This window comes from Aythya ferina (genome assembly GCF_964211825.1).
Source record: "Aythya ferina genome assembly, chromosome: 4".
Lineage (NCBI taxonomy): Eukaryota > Metazoa > Chordata > Aves > Anseriformes > Anatidae > Aythya > Aythya ferina.
This window is the reverse complement of record NC_140300.1, coordinates 32647633-32669266: the sequence shown is the minus strand read 5'-3', so window position 1 is coordinate 32669266 and position 21634 is coordinate 32647633. Positions and strand designations below refer to the sequence as shown.

Sequence of the window (21634 nt, the reverse complement as noted above, 5' to 3'; positions counted from 1 at the left end):
ATTAAAGCTGAGTTAGAGACGGAAAAGAAGAAAATGGTTTAACTTGCTGTCACCGAAATAATGAATGATGAACATAACTTTGGCTGAAATGGGATTGGGGAAAAAGAGGTTGGTTTCTCAGAGCTCTTCTCAAGCAGGCAGTACTAGGAGTGCTCTGAGTGCATTGTCATGGCATTTTTCAGTTGTTCTACCAGAATCAGCATATCTATCAAATCAAATTTGTTGATATTAGTGTTGCTTTTTTTTTTCTTTAAATCTTAATGCACATGTTCTGAAATGACTAACAAAGATTTTACCAAAGTTGTCATTTTCAGTGAAGTAAAAGAATATATAAACACAAGTACAAAATATTGCAGCCAATACTTGCCAGAATACTTTATTTATGTTATGTTAACAGATTAAATTAAATGCCAGAGAAGAGACATTACATCAGACATTATGACTTATATGCCAGCTGCCTGGGAAAGATTTTATCAGTAGACTTTAGTAGTATTTGGACCAAAAACACATGGATGTGCAGCTTTCAGCATTTTTTATGATATAGAGTGCAGCTTCTCTCACAGGTCCTCTGTTTCTGGAACAGTGTTGGAATCTGTAGGCTGAATGAATACTACAGGAATATTCTCAGACGTCCATCCTTTAGGAGTCCTATTGAAGGATCTTCTGGTAGCAAGAGGGTTTGCAAGGATCATGAATCTCGGATCATTTAGCATCAGCATATTAAAATCTGGTACCTTGAATTTAACCAGCTTTGATGCTCTCTCAAAACCACCAAAGGGAGTGGCAACTCTGTAGATATTAGAGAAATGAAATTAAAATGTGATTTAAAAAATATTTTTCTCCGAGGCATCAAAAGTATAGAGGCTATTTTAATGATAAAGATGTAATGTAATTTCTTGTTTACATTTTAACACCTTTGGGAAAAGTATGCTAATTGCTTTTCTGGCAAATTGTCTTTAATATCTGATATATTTTCCCATAGATAAAGACTTCTTCAGAGTTACCAATGGACAGAAAATCCGAGGGGAAAATAGATGTTGCAAGAAAAACTTTTAATTGGTGAGTCACAGTTACTAAATTTATTTTGTTGGTGGTGAATTTCTAAGTCTGAAAATCATAATTCAGCATGCTCTCCCTAGCAGGTAACTAGTTCAGGAAGTTCTCACCCCATTTTCTCCTATCCCCAGCAGCCTGTTCCTCCCACTAGACTATATTTCAGCATCACATTGTTGTACCAGCAAGAACAAGAACGTATGTAGGATATGTGATACAATTGGGTCATTTATGTGATCTGCATTAAAACAAACAAACAAACAAAACACATACACACACACACACAAACACTTCAGAAGAGAATTATTGCAGCAATCTGTTTTTTATCATTATGTTGAAACAATTGTAACAATACAAGTGAGACAAGTGAGGAGGCAATGAAGTGTAATGTGAAGCAGAAAGGAACAGCCAAAGACAACAGCCGTGGAAAGGAGGGGAATGAGTGAGGACTTCTTACTCTAGCTTTGTTCCTGAAGAAAATGTTTATGTAACTAAACCTTGAAACACTTGCTGAAGTTGGCCCTAATTTGCAGCCAGTATTTTTCATGTTATTTAAAAGTACGTGTTCCCTCATTCGGTAAGTCTGAGAAACTAAAAGATAAGAAGTACTAAGCAGGAACTAACTGCTACATGCATTTGCAGATATTTTTAAGCAATAGTATTAACAAATACCTCCCTTCATCCTTTTTTTTTTTATTATTATTATTTTCAGATTTCTAGGCTGTAAAAAATTGAGGGGATGAGGGGGGAAGGAGAGGTCTCTCACTTTTTCCAGAATCCTTTTTATAAGCTAACAGACTTGTGCTTTGCATTTTGATTAGATGCATAACTTTGTTGGGATATCGTCTGGCCAGTTAATAGATTTAAGATTTTAAAATTACACATAAACACTGATTTCTGCAAAGATACATATATAGTGGTGCGTGAAAATTATTTTTTTTAAAACAGATTTCCTCTAGCCCTTGTAGGTTTTGTGTGTTTGATACCAAACAGATCTGCTGGTATATATTCCTAGTGGCTCCAAGTATTATAGTAGAAGCCCAGAGAAATAATTACCAACAGAAACTAAAAGAGAAAAATTGAAGATCTGACTAGATCTGACTAGAATTTTCAATAAGGTAACTATGGATAAAACAAAACCTTTTTTGAATTAAGCGCACAAAACTAAAGAGATTAATCCAGGAAAAAAATGAATCTGTGACCTAAAAGAAATGGCATTTCTCTGTCATTACACAAATGATTCACTGATTCAGATTCACATGCAGATTTTGGCAAAAGGACTAGTGGACAATTCCAAAGGTCAATCTTGCAAGATACAAAAATCATGAAATTTCTGGGCATGCATATTTAGGGAGAGAAGAGGACAGCTTTGAATTAAGCTCTAAAACTCTTTCTCAATTGACGATATGATTTTGCAGCAGTAACCAATCCAGGCATTTAACTCTCTTGAGGTCAAAAGTGAGTTCTTTGTATAAAGTGCCTGTGGTATCAAGCTTTTCTTGTCTTCTAGGTCACAGTGCCAAATTGGATACTGTATGATACTGATTAAAAATAATTGCTTGGTAATTGGCACAGAGTGAATGTAGTGATCTGCGTCTTACAGGATAATAAAGATTGTTTTAATTGCTGCTCTAATTAAGATACACAGTCTCACATTGTCGTAATATTTAATTCTCATCAATATGTAAATCAAAGGAATATCAAGATGAATGGAACAGTAATAGCTGTATAAAATTCCACACAATTCTATAGTGTTAAAATTCCTTCTTGTAGTACCTTTTGCTTTTAAGTGCAGCAATTTTCTGTAGGTAACAGAAACAAGAGTGTTTTAGAGAAATTTAAACGTATTTTGTGGGGAAAAAAAAAATCATGTTGTTCCTATATAAAATCTGGCCTCAGAGAGGCCATTCTTGCATGCTAGGCAGAAGCACATGGTAATCAACATAAAGGAGAGTATAGTAATTGGCTACTAGATGTTAATTTTCCTTTATAGCAGCAGTATATTTTTGTGAGCAATAACTCGTCTGACAACATGCTGTCATAATGACCTCTGTTGTGTGGACATCAATTGTATCACTTGACCTCTGATTCATTGTATAGAAGCCTAAAACTCGTGTAAAAATTCCAGTAGTCACTGTTCATAGTAAGGGCGGAAATGCTGGTTCAGAGCCATAGGAAGTGGCACAAGGAAATATAAGAGACTGTTTAGTAATTACTTCACATATTCCTAAAAAGTAGATGTGTGATTTACAGTTATGAGGCATAACCATGTTTATTTTTAACTGTTGACTTAGTAGGGCTTCTTCTTTTTGTTCTCAGTCTGTCTCATTGAACATTGAATTGTCTCAGTATAGGACACTAGTTGTTGATTTTGAAAGTTTGAAGCAATGTTTTAACTGTATCAGATTAACACCTTCTACTGCATCACCTTATGAAAAATGTGAGTTTCACTGTTAAAAATGGGACTGTCATTCTCTGAACATTCTTCTTATTGTTAATTCTGTGCAAAAAGAAGACACAGGAACAGGGAACTTGACCCTGCAAAATACTCAGAGCTTCAGGGTAGCTTAATGCAAGATTTAGTGCCAATTTCACAAAGATTCTAAGGAACTGGCTAAGCACTGAGTTTCCACTAATCTCTCACATCATTTGGAGTTAGGCTCCCAAAATTCCTTTGAGGATCTGGTTCTCAGCTTTTTTACAACAGAGTTCAGAATCCATTAATCAATACAAGCAGAGCCCAGTCCAGATGGACCAGATTCCTGTAGTGTTTTTGAAACAGTAGTCTTTGGGAATTGAGAAAGCTGAGCAATAATTCTTCTGGTAGGAGAGGCAGAACCAGTCAGACTTGCTTGTCTTATGTGAGCAAGACGTAGTGGTTTGTGTGTCATTCATAGTCCTACCTTTGACATTTTATCCAGCTTCAGGAAAGCAGATGGAATAAAGGTACTAAATGAAGTGGTATTACAAACTTCTCAGCAAATGTTAATTTTCTAGTAAGAAATAAACTGACAAGAGAAATCAGATGACATGTCTCTGTTCTGCAGCATTTCTCTGCTAGCAGATTCAGTGTCATCTAGGAGAGAAAGGGTAGCCTTGTCTGAAGAGTCTGTTACAGAAACCCTCTGAACCCAGTTTCTCTGATCATGTACCCTGCCTACTACTATCTGCAATTCAGCCATTACTGGCTGTCTTACAGAAAGCCCTGCCTCAGAAGGCAAATGTGCTTATTGGTTGCTTCCAATGCTTCTTCCTTCATTGACCTGCCAGAATTGCAAGATCCCTGCAGTGTAAAATGCCTACTAGACCTCAACTAATAATTCTGTGAATTCCATAGTTCTGATTCTGCTACTGTTAAAGCCAATGATTAAAAAAAAAAAAAAAAAAAAAAAAAAGTATTGGTACTTGGTCCAGAGCTGCCATGTTGCTGGCAGTGGAGAAAAACAAACAAACAACAACAACAACAACAACAACAACAACTGAGTGCTCTTGAGTACTGAGTAAACTTTTAAGCCATGTTTGTGTGAGGCTGTTCGGACACAGCTGAGGTCCCTAGCTGCTAAAGTCATGTTGCTAGTTTGTCCTGGAACAAAGAAGACTGAAAGGAACCTGAATATGTCCAGGAAAGTCCGCATGCCATTTTAACAGATACAAATGAATGAACTGTGTAGAACCTGAGGCCCGTTTCCTTTGGGAAGTCCTATGCATCACACTTACTGTTAACCACACCCCGTTCTGACTAACAATGACTGTATTAGTGTTTTGCAGGAGAAGAGACATAATGGCACTTTGTTGAATGATGAATCATGATAGAAAGCCTTGATTGATACCCTCAATGATAAAAAGAAAAAAAGGCATCATTATATCACATTTTGATTGTTTAATACACTATCATTTGCTTTCTCTCCAAGACTGCAATTAAAGAAATCAAGGATGCTGTGACCTAGATGCACAGAATAGCTTACTTAGTATGATACAGACATAAAAGTCCAAGAGATACGTCACTCTATGCCCAAAACCCATAGGCTGCTAAGTTCCTGAGGTGCCTGAAAGTTTTCCTTCTGCAAATGCTCAGATCTTACTTAGCTGTATTGGCAGCTGCACCTATCTTATACTAAAACTCATCTGTGATTCTCTAATGAATAAAATCTTGCTTGAACTTCCACTCCTGAAAACACACACAGTATACTACTGCAGCAAGCTTTCAGTAAAAGCATTTTCATTCTACAACCATGGCTAGTACTGTTGAATCCCTGTCAAATAATAGCATGAATGTGACCAGAGCTGTTTTGCAAGAGATGTCTTTGTAAGAATGGACCTAACTGTTCACATAGAGTATTCCAGAGGGGATGAAGCACTTCATATTGAAGCACAAATGCTGCCCAAAAATATAAGTTTAAGTGGATTAGACAGAGTATGAATCTTAGCCTAGATATCAGGCTGAACAACTAATAGCAGAGAGGTGTAGGTCTTGTTTTCTGCTTCTAAATATTTATTTCCTTTACTGTAAGGAATAACTAAAGAAAGTACATGAAAAGATCTGGGAACTCAGATATAGACCCTGGTTTCTCTTTCTCCATGTGAACTACTTAATTGTTCAGCTAGAGAAAAAGGATTGTTCAGCTGGAGAAAAAAAAAAAAAGACGTCCCTCTGGCCCAAGTAAATTTACTCTTTTCTGTATTGTGGTACAAGTCTTAACAAGGGAAGTGAAAAATGTTCCCACCTCTTCCTTGGAAGAGCCTGGAGCCATGCTGTTATACTTCTCAGGGTTTGACATTCCTTTAGAAATAAACCCAGGCTGGCCACATCCTAGGAAAATGCTCTTTCCAAAGAAATTAACCTTATTCCTGAGTATGCATTTTTAAAGAATACATGTGACCTCTGCTCTTTTTTTTGGAAAGGAAGCCCCTAATCTAGCCCTGACCTGAAGATAGGCAGCAATAATTAGGTGCTGATGGCCTTGACAAAGAGGAATTTAAATCACATGAAGCATTCTCTGTAATGTTTTCTTTTGGCTAGCTTGATAGGTACAGTGTGCTGGCTGTATTGAATCCCATAACCAGTCATCCCACTCTCCTATGCATTTTTAGGAGTATAGACACATAACTCATGGCTCTGAGATCGTCTCCAATAGGCTAGCATCTTGAATTGCAATTTTGCAAGTTCTTAAGTTCTTTTGGATCTAGTTTTTCTTGCTATAAAACATAAGTCTGAGTGCCTTGTATGTATCAAACAGCTTTTTTAGGTTCACTGGGTATCTTTTTATTTTGACGTGGATGCAGATTTTTTTTTACCAGTGAGGAGAGTGGTTGCTTTATTTAAATATCATGGATTATATCTCCTGCATTTTCAATTTACCAGTTTCATAATCTGGATCTAGAATTACATGCCAGGTTTTATTTTTTTTATGGCAGTTCCAAGGATGAATATTGACCTTTCCCTTAAATGAATGCATGAATGTTCAACAAATTTGGACTGTGGTGAACTATGGTTCTGCTATATCATACACAGAGCAAGTCTCCATAGAAAGAAATCTGAACAGTTAGTGTTGTATAGAGGACAACTAACAGATTATGGGACAACAAATCAGCTAGAAATTCACAAAGAAGCCATGAGATACTGTCTCAAGACACATATCCCTATTAATGGAGCTTCTGTGCCCTGTCTGATTCTGTCTTTCAACAGTGATGACTTGTATGCTGGACTCAAAATCTCATTTGTGTGAGGAACTACTGATTCTGGCTCTGTTTCTATATATATACATATATGTTTGGCTTTTTTTTTCTTTTTCCCAGTTACAATAACCATAGTACATAAACTGTGCAGCTACTGTTCCAATATTGGCAGCTGTGGCTCATCTCTCTGATTTGTATTATTATTTTGTTTGCTGACGAGATTGTGCTACACACTTGTGATGTGTATTGCTGTTAGGATGTAAAAATTAATGTAGTGTCAGCAGTGCCAATTTTGATGCTGCATTGTGGAGTATTTTCTCCTTGAGTTCATAGTTGAGGCCTGCCTCTATGGCAGGAATGCAAGTGATGTTTGTGGTGTTTATATTGCCATGCCTTTTTTTTAAAATTAATTAATTTATTATTATTATTGATTTGCCATCTATTTGGTGTTTTGACAAAGAGGTTTTGGTTTGCCTCAGGTGTCAGTAGCTTACCAGGGATCATTTAGTGAAAAATTGTCCATGACTTTGATATACAAAGATACTGTGAATGGCATGAATTAAAGCAAAGGACTTAAGTAAGAATGTGTTTTAAAACTTTCAAAGTATTTCCAAACTCAGTATTGTCAATATATAAAGAAGTTCCACTGAAAGCCTCAGTATTCAGTATGCTACCTACTATGCAAATAACTTCAGTCTCAGATCCCCTTTTACTTTAAATGTTTTTTCAAGTCTGCTTGTAATGTTCCATCTGTTGATTTGTTACCAAAAGTTACTGAAGATACAAAAAAAGTTAAATGTGGTAAAAAAAAAAAAAAAAAAAGCAAGCTGCTAACTGACTGGTCTGAGGGATTGGTAGAGGGATAGATTTCATTGTAGTATCATTGCCTAAAAATATAAGCCTGTAGAGTGTGAGTTGCAAAATAAATAAGTAAATAAATAAAATTAAAAAATAGAAAGGAAAAATATATGTGGTTTGCATTACAGTGTTTACAAGCCAAGTGTTTACTGAGAGTTTCCCTGGTAGGTCTTATGAGGTCATGATCCCATACCTGCCAAAGTCAACAGAAATACTGTAGGCATTGCTATATCCCATTTTTCACATTTATTCAGTACACTGGATTCTGATACTTCTATTTCCGTGGTTGTTTTGTTCTTTCTCTCTTTCATTCAATATTTTCAGCAATTAATCGTACATTCTTGGTTCTAGAATTTAATTTTGGGTCCACACTTTGAGATGAACTATTTACCTTCTTAAAGCTCTTGTTTGCTACCTGTAATCTGTTTGTTCATGCTTATGGGTATACTTGCAAAAACAGGTGATGGGTCTTTTTACAACCAATGGATACATTTCATTTCAGAGTAATTTTTCACTGCTCTATAAAAGCCAGTGTTCACTCAAAATTACCTGTTAAAGCTCCTGTAGTCGGGCAGTTCTGGCTTTGCTTCAGGTTTAAAAAGTTTAGGATATAAAGCCTCTAGCAGCTCTGGATCATCCCTAATGGCTTCTATCCAAGGAGACTGATAATACTTTGGCACAGAAGTAGTGTTGAACTTTTCAGGAGGAATTTCTTTTAGTGGTCCAGAATATCCTGCAAGGAGATCCAGGTAAACCAGTATAACAGTATATTGATTTTTCTGTTTCCTTACCATCATCCTATGTAAATAGGAAGTAATATACCATTATTTCACAGTTAGTTAAAGTGAACAATTGAATCAAGTGAGTTAACCAAAGCAACAGAATACCAGAAAGCTCACAGGAGGTATTTGTAGCCTTTTAGATAACTGATCTGAAGTATTCTACTCTTCTTTTGAGGGTAAGTTTATTTTAGTTTTATTTAAGTTTGTTTCTATCATTATAAGCATCTATCTGAAAAAGGAGCACATCTACGCAGACCTTGGGCTGAATTAACAATTAAATGTTAAAAACAGCCTTTTGGTTAAAAGTAAGATAATTCTACAGTCTTTGGATGAGATTTCCCAAAAGCATTAAAAGGAGTTAAGGTCCCAGCCATTCTATCAGATTTTTTGCCTCCATTTGATGCTTTAAAATGTCATACTTACATGTCTCTTTGATCATTTTCATCTTTTTGTTTGTTTGTTTGTTTTGTTTTCTTTTAGTTTTTATTTTCCCCTCTCTATAATCATCTGAGGATCAGGCTCTGATCAGAATTTTACTAAACAAGTGGATTTCTTATTCAGAGTGTGATTTCTTCTAAAGCCAAATACGATATGGCACAAATAAACATAAGGGGAAAAAAGCCCAGACCTTACTGTGCAATTTGAAGAATTAGAATCAGCTGAAGAATTAGAACCAGCAAGGGATTATTCTAATATATGAGTTTATAGTATTTGTTTGAAAAACAAGGGAAATCTGTTTTCCTGTTTACCCTCACATGACATCTAGCTCTTTAAATTAATGCTGTTGCCTTTTGTAAGCTAAAAAAAAGAAACCACCCTGTGGTTTAATAAATACTCCTTTCACCAAAAATAAATATTTCTTGCCTAAAGAAAACTTTAAGATTTGTATCATGTTTTAGCAATGGAAATTACCTCAATTTGCATTGTATTTGGCCCATGGATGCAGAGAGCCGTAGCTGTCACTAACAGAGTAGCATTGACCTAGTTTACATAGACTGGAAAAGGTCTGCACAAAACATGCATTGAGTAATTCTGAACAAAGAATGAATTTGTAAAAACCACAGTCTGCTCATGGATAATTCATAAACAGGAAGAAGGGCTATATCACTGAATAAATTAATTAAAACAAATTAGCCTTCTCTAGTCTTCAAAGAATACAAAATAAGGCCTTCCTGTAGCTCACTGCTTTAAATAAAGACAACAGTACCCTCACAGTTAAGGACTTAAATAAAGCAGAACAGTGTATACAGCCAGGGGCAAATTCCTCTTTAAGTTACTTATCTGTAAAGGGTTCCAGCAAAACTTGCAATGACTTCAGATGTCCATTTACAGGTAATTAAACTACAGTGGATAACTTTCAGACTGTTAAGCAGTGTGTTGTATCTTAGAAAATAGGGCATTGAAAAGTCAGTATATTAATCTGGTTTTAAATCTGAAGATCTGTTTCTCAATCTTTATAAGATCAATAAATATATGAGCAGTCTCACTGGAAAATAATGCATGCCTTCAGTTGAGGGAGAGGTAGTACAATGGACATATCAAATCGTTAAGAACGAACAGAAGCAACTGGTTTAAATTTCCATGGGTGATTCTGATTAGTTATCTGACTCAATTTATGTATATCTAATAGTAACTCCATTAATAACTTATTGTTAATGACATTGTTTTAGAAAGAGCTCCTTCGTCTGCTGTGAGATGGGTAATAAATGCATTCCATGTCTATAAATTCATCTATTACCTGGGGCAATGTTGTCAGGATGCGGTGGGCTCCGGGGATCAGGTGTGTTAGGAGGTGTCATTGGGGCATGCTGGGGAATTCCTTCAACACTGAGGCCATCCATTTTAACACCCTGCATGGGCTCTCCACGCTGCATTCAAAGAGAAATAAATATCATTGATAGCACAGGCAAAAAATGAGTCCCTCTGATTCTCTGTTGAGGGATGGAATATTACTTCAGCTTACAGGCCAGATCTGAGACCTAGGATATATTATCCAAAGGTACACTGTCCTGCTGTTAGGTACCCTTTTTGCTAGACAGCATTCCTCTGGATTTTCTGGCTGTTACCCAGAAGATGAAACAGTTTCACAACTCTCTTACAACGGCTATGTAAGCAAAAGAATAATTTATCAGTGTTAAGAATGTTATCACAGCACAATTTTAAATGTCTATATTTCAAGTGTGTGATTGTGATGGATTTATTCAAAGGATTGGGGGTGTTGGGAGCTAGAACAAGACTCCTGAAGCATCATTACCATCCAATTAAGTTTTCTGACCATTTCCAAAATTGGGGATATTTGAATATTAATAGGTAGTCTAAGAAGAGATTTCATCCCATCTGCTGCTCATACCAGTCACCACTATATCTACCTGTGCCTGTGGGCTGTATAGTTCACAGCAAAGAGTAAAGCTGGTCACTTTGGCAGGGGGGCCCATGGATCACTAGATGCTAGAAGTTGTGATGTGCCAGACAGGGCCCCCTTGCTGCCCAAAGATTCAAGAAATCCGGCAGGTTTAAGGCATATGGGTTTCAAATCACTGATTCATCAAAGCTTCTCGTCCTATATCAGTTGAAAATCCACTGTATTTGTTGAATTGCTTTTGTTTGGGCTTTTCTTTTCCTGTATTTATAATAGAAATAACAACTTCAGTGCAGGCCACTTTCTGGCGATTAATGATATGCTGTTATTTTCCACCCTCCTATTGGGTCATCAGTTCTAAGGAAACATCTAAAGGCTTAATCATTGTTGCATAAATATAGACGGGAGTCTTATAAGAAGTCAGTATCTTATTTTAGCTATGACACATAGGCTAAAAGTAATTTAAATATAGACAGTTCCAGAATATGAGTTTCTTAAAGAAGGAAAGCAAAGAAACTATACTTGTTTTAACCTGAAACATACAAGCAAACAAAAAATATCAAGGCAGTATGTTTTGGAGCCATCCTAAAATATGTTAGAAATATTAATTTTGGCAGCCAAAATCATAACGTTGGTGAAGATACCACCAGTGGTGGCTAAACAGGCGTTTAAGGGAGGGGAACAGAAACCAAAGAGGCATAATTTCTTCCCATATCAGAATGTCATAATGACTGTGCAGTATGCATGTGTTTTTGGGGGAAATTCCAGGGAAGAAGTAGAGAGATCCTTCAGCATTTGGATTAGCAAGACAGTAGTAAATTACAAATGCATCTTACTTTCTGCTCCCAAAATCTCCTTATGAGATGCCATAAGACAAAAAATAATTCAATAGACTCAAAAAAACTGCATTCATTTTATTGTTTCTTATTTAATTGCACATGTGTGTTTGTGTGTTTTCATTAATAAAACTGAACATAGTTTGAGCAAAGCCATTGATGCTTTACTGTTTGGTTCATCAATTATTCATTCCCTGTTTGTACCAATACAAACTTCGGGTTTTATCACAACAATACATTACATATAGTCACTATCTTTTTTATTCCAAGTGAAGGTTTTGATTAAAGAATTCAGTCAAAGTCTTTCTATGGATTCTCTAGGGTTCGGATGCTAATATAATCATAGCATCACATATGTGGGATTTAAAACAATAAAGACATGAAATTACAATGGAAGTAGAGGGGCTGCTTGCATACTTTATTAGACTGGGCATAGACTATTCATTGTTAAATGAATAAACCATTATTACATTGGAGAACCAGACAAAATTTATGAATGTTTTTCTCCCTCTTTGCAGAGATCAAACAAAAAGGTTTAAGTATTTCACAAAGGCAATAAATGAGACGTACATCAGGTGCATTTAGTTCCTGCCATGAGGATTCCCAGGGTATCACTAATGCTTTAACCCAGTTCCTGAGGGCCTAGTTCAGAGAATAATTGTCTTTCAGTGACAAACTTCATCGTTTGTCCCTTTGCTGAGACATGGAAGGCAAGAAGTCTCAAAAATTTCTGTCATTTGAGAGAGTCACATAGCTGGTTGGCAACTATGTTGAGACCACCAACCTATTTTAATAGGAATACTTCCTGGCCATGTAAAACAGACCGTTACTTCTTCCAACCTTTTGAATATCATTAACTAGTTAACTTTCAGTAGTCAATGTGCCCATTATTACAGGACAAGAACTCCAGTCACTAGTAACCTGAATCTGAATTTGCATGAAAATTATTTGAATCTGATGTCCTGAAGTATTAAGGTCTTCAGATTTTTTATTTTTATTTTTCTACAGGAGCCCAATAGATACAAATAGCTCACTTCATATTAACATTGTTCTAGTACAGTATTTTACTCTTATTCTTCCTGAAGCTACAAATAAATCAGGTACATAATGTATCATGAGCATCAAGGGAACCCCAGGCTAGTCTCACTGTGTTTCATTAATAAGTTATTACAAATACTCACATTTCTTGGCTTGTTTGTTACATAATGATAATTTTCGTACGTGTATTTGTCAGATCTCCGCTGACGTCTCTTGAAGAGTCTTGCCCCTCTGTTGCTGAGTGTCGATAGTTCCTCTACCATGATATCTCTTGGGGTGCTGACCTTTTTTCCAAGGTTTAAGCTGGGTGAGACTGAAATACAAGGGATAAATACATACCTCTGTTTTTCATAAATGCCTGATGTCACGTACCCTACACCTGAAACCTGATGACACATCAGTGCATACTTATCTAATACATGAGGCAGCTTCATATGGTGTTAGTGAAATTAATCATTTTCTAAAATTTTGGAGCAGATTATAGAACACCACAAACCTGTTTTTCAAAGATGCTAAGCACCCCAAGCTCCAAATTTATTTCAGTTCAATGACATTCAGCTGTTCTGAAAATCAAGTCTATATTGTCCTGCACACAGACTAGTGAAAACTGGCTTCTGCTGAAACTTGGAACAAAATTCTATCTGACCTCAGCATTCCCAAATCAAACATTAAGTTAACTTTTTGCCCTGCACTGGATAGATGAGCAGATTGCTCCTTTTAAGCACAGCTACCAGTTTCTTATTGCTTAAAGCATTTTGTTATGAATTTCTCTTTAAAACCCCAATTCTTCTGAAATCTAGGCCATTTTCTACTTTAAGAAGAATTTGTATTAGAAAGTCTGTATTAAGTTGTATTTTTTGTTATTTTTAAAGAAAGCTTCAAAATAAAGCTTAAGGTGTTGAAATGAGAGACAGAACAAATTACAACATGCTTTTAGGAAACGATAGATTTAGAATGTTTTATTTTTTACTCTGTCTAGGGGGAAAGTTACAAGCAAGTCTTCTCAAAATGACACAATCAGATACTGAATTATTAGGTGCAGTATTAGTTTATTCACCATTGAAGAAAAAAAAAAAAATGTATTTTTTTGGTGAGCTCCTAGGGGTTTTGAAAATGAAGGTGCATAAGCAGGGAAGAGGAGATCAACTGAGACTGTAAATAGAGAACATGGAATATCAGAAAGTACCGGTTATCTCTGTGGTGATGTTCTGGAGTTTGGGGTGCTGGTGGCAATGAGCAAGCCGAGTGACTGAAGTCTCTCGCTAGGTGTCCTCAACCTATAGACAAGGCTTGGACCTTAGAATACAGTAACTTCAACACTGAGAAAACTATTTTTGTATTAATTTATTTCTGCTTAGAACTTTGTAGGATTGAACAAATGCAACAATAATTAGATCATATAGCAGAAGCTGAATTTTCAAGAAAATCATTTCCTATTGCCACTTACATTAATATTTGCCATTTTATTAGTTAAAACTATTCTCCTCAGTTGTTCATAAACTTCAGGAAGAAAAATGGGAAGGTGCAATATGCTTTGAGGATTATATCAAATAGGTGCAGTGTGTTTCTTTGATCCACTTTTCAGTATCACATTCTGTTATTTCTTTAATAATAAATCCTCCTATTGTTTACATATTCTAATTATCTACAGGTCTTGAAAGTATGAACTTCAACGTATGTTTTAATGCATTAAAACAAAGAGAAAGCAAATTAGATGTAAAACACTGTATCTTGCTTCCATGGCAAGCAGACAGGAATCCCAGTTTAATTAGCTGGATAGGTCCCTAATGTCAAAATTAATTTTGCATATGCTGGGGGAAAAAAAATAAAAAGGGTTTTATTTTTAGTTTCAGACTTTCATTTGGAGTGCATGGCGTATGTCTCCTACTAACTTCATGATGGAAAAGCAATGTGGATTGTTGACATTTAGGAAAATGTAACTGAGATCAGTGCTCTGTTTAGCCCAAGCTGTACAGGATGAGTTTTCTGTGTACTACATCAAACAGGTTTGTGGCCGTGGAGTTCATCACTGTTGATCCTCTTTTGTTCGTACTTATTTCAATCAAATGCTTGCAGTAGATTTAACTGGAGAAAGAGCAAGCTAACTGTGTCATGAACTGGAGCATGGACTTCTGCTTTAAAAATAGTATGCATAAAGAATCCTAACACCCTTCTGATATTTAAGGGGTAGCTACAAAACAGGGAGTTCTTAACATGGAAGAAAATGACTCAGCTTGTCCAATAAGCCATATCAGTGACAGATAATGGTGGAGTTTTGGCTCTGTGGTTGAGATAAGCGCACTAGTTATTGGCCTGCAGCCTGAAATGTTGACCAACAACTCATATTTTGATGTTCTTATTTTTCAAGATTACTTCAGGGGCATGGACTGTTGAATGGTTTTATATTAGAAAGGGAAGTTTACCTTTCAGATCAGCAATGTTTTCCTGTAGAAAAAGCTTTTCTTCATTATCTGTGGAGTGGGTAATATGTAAGTCCTAAGAGACTGGGGCACCAAGATGATTGCAGTTCTCTGTCCAAACCACTCAATATTCTTCTGGGACATGCTGGATGTTAACTATTTTGGGCCTTGCTGTTCCCTTACATACGTGCTGTTCTTGTTAATGTTTACTGTAGGCTCCAAGGTACTTTGTAACCTACAGTTGTGTACTATTGTGTATCTAGGCAGCATCCCAGAAGCATAGGTGTGAAGTTCATTTGAATCCCCTGCCAACTAAAATCTAATCTGCTGTCTGGTTTTATAATGTGTCTAGGGATTGTTTCAGTGTCACTGCAGGAAAGGTGATGAAGAATGAGAAAAGGGGGACATTTAGAGGATGATAGGAAGAAAACATCTCCAAGTCCACTTCATAAATGGGCATTCATACTGGAAGTTTAATTTGTAGTTCAATCCTCATCTTAACTTTCTAGTTTAATGTTTTTATTTGTTCCTGCCAAGCCCTCCCTATCCTGCCCTTAAAATCTTAACAGATTTCATTTGAATATGATTTATCTATTTTCTCCTGCATTCCCCCAATCCCTTTTAATCTTCCAGTAAACAATCTTCTAAATACCTTCATCTGGATTATAAATTTTAATAATGAGTGTCATAGTATATGATACAGTTTTTCATAGTATCAGAAATAAGAATTTGTAACTCCATCATAAAAGATCATATAGCTACTGAAGAATGAATTTAAGAAATAGGACAGAACTAAACATGAGATTTAAGTGTAATTGAATGCTAACGGCTTCCTCAAACATACATATATACATGTATACCTCTGCCAATCACACTTAGGAAATTTAACATTAAGCAAAGTCAGCCAGAGAAAAAACAGTTAGGAAGGTGACCACGTTCCTCTCTCTTCTAACACTGTAAGAGGGTTTACAGGTAGTGTCTATTACTGCAACATGTAGTGACATGTAGGATTTCACTAGAACACAAAGTCATGTACCACAGGGAGATGTGGGCTTTCAGTCGTTACTAACCTAGCCCAGAACTTAGACACTGGTAAAAACTTGGATGACTTTGTATCTTACTCACAACTGTTTCTGCTTTTTTTTTTTTTTTTTCTTCTTTTACAAGCAGTTTAACTGTTTACCTGAAAGCATTATAATAAAAGGGGTTAAAATGAGAACATATCGGGTATACTTTCTGAGTGTCGTTACAAGCCACAGGGACTTGCACTACAGAATCTTCTATTACTGTTTACCTCTGTTAACACTGGAGAGTTTTATAGGTCTGCAAAACAAGGTAGATTCTTTTCTGGATGAAATTTAGTTTTCATGCAATTTCCAGATACAGAATCTTCATTACTAATACTGATGCAAAACCCAGAAAGACAGCAGCTTGTCTCAGGTTAAACTTGCTCAATTAACAATTAGGGGAAAAATAAATTCTCAAAATTAAAAGAGCTGAATTTAGTCATTTAAAAAACAGATTTATCCCTGATTTTTCCAACATTTGGTCCCAAAGGACTAGTGTATGCTTTGTCTCATTATGGCTTTGGTTATCCTCTGTTTCTAAATTGGTTTCACTGAGCTTTTACAGTTATAAATTTCAGACTCTTATCACACACATTTCATGTAATTTCATATTTTTTTAACGTTAAGTGTCCCAGACATCCAAGACATAGAACTAGAACATACACTTAAAGAGTCTGTATTGCCTTCAGTGGCCATGTATCATACCATATCTTGTAGAATAAACTGTAGTATCTATGTGTATAAATCTAAACTTGACAGCAAATCTGATAATACATAAATAATGAAAACAAAGATAACGTGAAGTAAATGCAAGCATCAGCACAGATTATCCAGTAATTCCAATGATTTCCAGAACTGTATGGTACATTTATTAGTATTACTATGAACAGTATCATTTACCACATGAATTGCCTGGATCTAAACAAACATATGACAGACAGATTTTCTGCCCCGAAGAGCTTACAGGCAATTTCAGGCAAGTATAGTACTTGGGTTTTCAGTGGAAAAAAATAATAGAATTCTAATGAAATCTGTAAGGGCAGGCTGGGTTTCAGACTTGTGTGTTCAGTGGAGAATGGAAGGAGGGAAGAGGTATTTGCTTAGAAATAGAAAGTATAGAAAAAAAATATGGAAATGTCAGGACTAGGACCAGGCACTGAAACTTGTAGCTTCTTTTTTTCTGAATTCATTAGGTCTCTGGTCCTACTCTTCCTGCAATCAGACAGGTCAATTAGTGAGCACAAAAACCATCCCCAAATTCTTTGGAGCAAAAGACCACAAGAAAGATTTTCAGTACTGGAATGTAATGTCCAGTATTTTTCTGATGTAGGCAGTATGATTTTCATAAAATCTAAATATTAACAGAGCTCCCTGCTGGTTGTTTTTGTTTGTTTTGTTTTCTTTTTCTTCAGTGAGACTTGTGGGGTGTTTATCACTTTTTTAAAACTGGTATTTTTTATAGATGATAAAAAACGTTCATAGGGAGGATTGAAAGGATCTCCAAAAACATCCAGTATGTACCAAGTGAAAGCCAGGAAGACTTGTATTCCCAGATGAGTTAATTGCTTCTGAAGGTGTCACACTAGAAGCCTACTTTTTTTTAAGAACGTGTTTTTGCAAATCAAGCTACCTTCTTATAAGTGTCTGCATTTTCATCAGTGCAACAACAGAAGAGTGGTGGCTATGCACTAGAGAAAATTGCCACATTGCTAGTAAATTTTGTTAGTTACAAAGATTAATTATGCATGGGAGGAACAGAGCTGTAAACAGTTGTTTCAAAAATTTCTATCATTCATATGAAAAAGCAAAGTGAAAAAGAGCAAAAGAAGAGGATACAGACAGATCAGCATGTTTCTCAAATGATAGCCTTTTAAAATGGAATGAAGTCATGTTATTAACCCCAAATAATATTCTGAAAGGCTATCCTAGCAGAATGTACATCAGCTGTTAGATTACTTCATTCCTTCACAGCAGTTGTTCATCTGAAAATAGCTTTCAAATGAAAAGAGGCAACTACAAAAGGATTAGTTACCATAGGCAGCATGATACTCCCCCAAGATTATTTATGGCAAAACACCCAGAGACAAAGCTGTAAGAGAGTTAAACTCTGTGATTAAAAATATTTCAGGGAGGGCTAGAGGACAGTGCATATAGAGTAAGTTGGGTTCAGCGCTATACCATTTCTCTGTATTTCATCCATAATGGCTGATGCTTGTTGTTTCCTCTCTTTGACCATGGCAGAATGTGATAACATTGTGATTTTCTGATATGATTTTTCCTTGCTGAAAGAAAACACACATTTTTATATTGTTGAGCCAGCTTGCAGTAGTAAGCCAACTTTAATTTCTGATAGCATGTTTAGAACAGCTGAATATTGAATTTAGTTATTCCTGATCTAGAAATACAGTGGTTTTAACTATGCAAAATGCACTGCAGTTTTTGCCTGCAGACAGATGCTAGGATGTATTCTGATGGATAGAAAGTTCCAAGGAATGAACTTTGAGTTGGATATATACATTTTGTAGCAAAATCAGTGTCGGTGATCTAGGCCTTCTCACATCTACACATTATATTAAAAAAAATAAATTCATAATTAATATTTTAATTATAACTTGCTATATGTTTTCAGAAATGTTATTCTGTTGTTTTTTTTTTTTTGCTTTTTTTTAAATCTAATAAAGAATTTGAGCAACTAAATAAGATGCTCTGGCATCTTTAAAGGAAGTGCAAATTTGACTAGGTAAAAAAATAAACATCTTTTCAATTGCAGAGTCAAGAGGTTACATAAATGTCTTTTATCTGACAGTTTGTAGGACAGACAATGTCAAAATATTTCAGGAAACAATACACTTACCCTACGGTTATGTTGTTCAGATAAAAGCGTTCTCAACCCTTTAGTTGAAGCTTCAGGAGTTAGTTATGAATGGGGATGACCTGCCTGGTCCAGGATGGTTTCTACCCTTGTGCTTGGATCTGCATGGTACCTAGTACTGAGACAAACTGGGGGCTGATCCTCTTCAAAGGAATTGGCATCCAGCTGACATCAACTAGTTATATATAGCATCAAACACTCCAGCCACTCATATCTTCCTGGCAAAAGAAGAGAACAGAAAAGATTCAGCTGCACCCACAACAAAGAGAGTTTATATCCCTTTCAGAGCTTATTGGAAGATTTAATGGAATGCTCCTCTCATACCCGTACAGATCATCTCCTCATCACCTCTGAGAATAATAATCTCTGTGTTATAACCAGGAAAGAGACATTTAAAAATAAGGTGTTAAATATATGGATGGGCAAGACTATCAGATGAGAATGGCATGGGCTAATCCTTAGTGAAAGATGAAACCATGCTTCAATAGTAGCTGATAGCTAAAGTCAGTAGCAGATGGCCGATACACAAAGTCTGTTCTGATAAAGAAATGAGAATTTTTTCAGTATTATAAGTGGTAGGGAGTAATTGTCAGTATTATAAATGTCTGGGAGTAATTTTTCAACAAGCACACACCTCTCAAACTCTTATTCAAAATCTTGTAATTTTCTTTGTGCATTAGGAGCAGAAATCTGCAGTAATTTGAAACTTGGTCATATTCAACATTCCAGGATACTGTTGTATCAGCTTGTCAAAGAAATGTGTGATATGTGGAGTACAAATATTACGTGACAGCAAACAACTTTGGACAGAAAGAAACAGGCAGAAAGAAACATTCCCCCCACAACCTGTTGTCTGAACACTGATAACTGAATTATGGGCAGTAACAGCAAGATGAAGAAGCTTTTGTATTTCTTATTAGGATTTGGCTTTGCTCTGTGAAGTTTCTATTTCTTCTGGAAAATTATGGTCTTTTTTGGCTTGGAGTATTGAAAAAGAAAATTGCTTGGATCCTGACAGGATCCTGACAATATGACAGGAGAAAGGAATTCTGCCTGTAAATTGAATCTGGAGAATAATAAAATACATCAACACAGTGTGCATAACTTTACAAACAGCAAGCACTCTGAGACAGATGCGATGTATGTGCCTGATTTAATGTCCTGAAAGCATTTGTGTTCAACCAAAAAATTACTTTTTTTTTCCCCCCTCTAGATTTCTGTTCCTAGACTTAGCTTTGCAAAACATTTTTCTGAGATCCTAGACATCTCTGCCCCAAAGAGATGTTCATTCTAATCCTCACTATCACAATCTACCTGCTCTTGTTACCTGTCAGTAATTATTTTCTCAGTTTATTGTGCTTGGATCAGCTACCAGCAAACATGATCAAAGTCTTGGTTGAATCTTATCAGTTTCACTAATGGGCAAGATTGCTGTCCATCTGTTTGTCAGGAGGCCTTCAATGATTTCTCCAGCAAAGTGAAGGGAAAATTAGGGTGGATCTCTAGATACTCTTGAAATAAAAAATTAAGCCCCCCTTCTCTCTCCCACAAAATAAGTGAATTAAAGAAGCACACAATGAACCTTTCAGTTCCTGCTACGTATTTGAGAAGTTGCAGAATATGAACAGGAAGGATAATGAAACCAAAGGGAAGACAGAACAATTTAATGTGAAGTATGTTACCGCATCCTGTTTTAATTCAACCCAAATAGTTCCTTTTTGTGTCTCCTGAAAACCTGACTGGCCAAAGCCATGTGCAAACGTAGTAGGCCCCACATTAAACAGGGAACTGAGCCCCCAGAAGTCTCATCCAATGTTAGTTACTCTGTAATTCCGGGCACATTTTTCCAAGACTTTCAGAAACTAGGCTGAGGTGACAAGAGCTACAAAGATGCATGTCATCACAGAACATTTACTGAATTTTTACTTTCCATACATACAAGAAAGATGAGTGTTGCTTTAACTTACATTTTTCTTTTGGTATCAAAAGAGGAAAGTGTTGTAGAGGAAACAGATTTACATCTCTTTTATTCACCCCAAATATAAATGACTGAATCATCAGTTTCTAAGCACTAGCAGGATAATAAGCTGGTAGGAAACTACCAATACAAATTTATGAAACCAATTCATTTTCTTTATTTGACAGTAGTTGTTGGCCTATGATAGAAGGGGGTAAGCAGTAGGCATAAATATTTTGACTTTTGTAAGGTTTTTGATAATATGCCACATTTTCTTAAGCAAATGAAAGAACAAATGTTCTTTAAACTCCTACACAACTCATTGGAAACTTGTACTCTAGGAATTAGTGATTCGCCACCAAGCTGTCAAATGAAATTGAAAGAGTCTGTCAAGGGTTCATGCTCATCAATGTTTTCATTAATAACTTCAGTGATGAAGCCAAGAATCTCAGTTAAGTGCCAACCTAGGAAAATTACAAGCAGTCTGCAGGAAAGAATTTAAACATTTAATTAGCTTGATGAATGGGGAAAAAGTCAATGCAATTCAGAAGACCATATCCAAATGAAATTTTGAAATGGAGATACAACTGATTGACACTTGTCTTTAAGCTTGAATTTTTGATCTAGGAAGATATATGAAGAGGCATCCCAAAGACGGGGATTGCTATTGCCAATCCCCAATAGTCCAGGGTTTAGTCTATTACAATTTCCATTTA

At 35.9% G+C, this 21634-nt stretch overlaps 2 protein-coding genes across 4 annotated transcripts in view; one reads left to right on the top strand and one right to left on the bottom strand.

The window, feature by feature from the left end:
- The window catches only part of LOC311436511 (uncharacterized protein), a 99874-nt gene that overhangs the window by 6643 nt on the left and 71597 nt on the right, over window positions 1-21634 (top strand). Inside the window, exon 2 of the mRNA XM_084518762.1 lies at window positions 983-1059. The gene's annotated coding sequence lies outside the window, so the exon portion shown is untranslated. The remainder of the gene's footprint in view (window positions 1-982; window positions 1060-21634) is intronic.
- On the bottom strand, window positions 351-19201 carry MYOZ2 (myozenin 2). 3 transcript variants are annotated; one of them, XM_084518759.1, is made up of 6 exons: window positions 18944-19201; window positions 18268-18371; window positions 12746-12915; window positions 10108-10237; window positions 8137-8320; window positions 351-789 (listed from the first exon to the last, which is right to left on the bottom strand). In XM_084518759.1, exons 2-6 carry the CDS (start codon window positions 18341-18343, stop codon window positions 558-560), a joined length of 792 nt encoding a protein of 263 aa, XP_084374885.1. In that variant the 5' UTR covers window positions 18344-18371; window positions 18944-19201; the 3' UTR covers window positions 351-557. The 3 variants fall into 3 exon arrangements, with proteins under 3 accessions (XP_084374885.1, XP_084374886.1, XP_084374887.1); XM_084518760.1 differs by lacking the exon at window positions 18268-18371 and having other exon boundaries at window positions 18944-19101; XM_084518761.1 differs by lacking the exons at window positions 18268-18371; window positions 18944-19201 and adding an exon at window positions 13789-13874.

Excerpts from the sequence above, each read along its gene's own strand:
- MYOZ2 (XM_084518759.1), bottom strand. The coding sequence starts at position 18,343 with ATGTTATCACATTCTGCCATGGTCAAAGAGAGGAAACAACAAGCATCA. Across the intron at positions 12,916-18,267 it reads GGATGAAATACAGAGAAATG|TCTCACCCAGCTTAAACCTT; the intron begins GTATAGCGCTGA and ends CTTGTATTTCAG. Across the intron at positions 8,321-10,107 it reads TCCTGACAACATTGCCCCAG|GATATTCTGGACCACTAAAA; the intron begins GTAATAGATGAA and ends ATCTCCTTGCAG.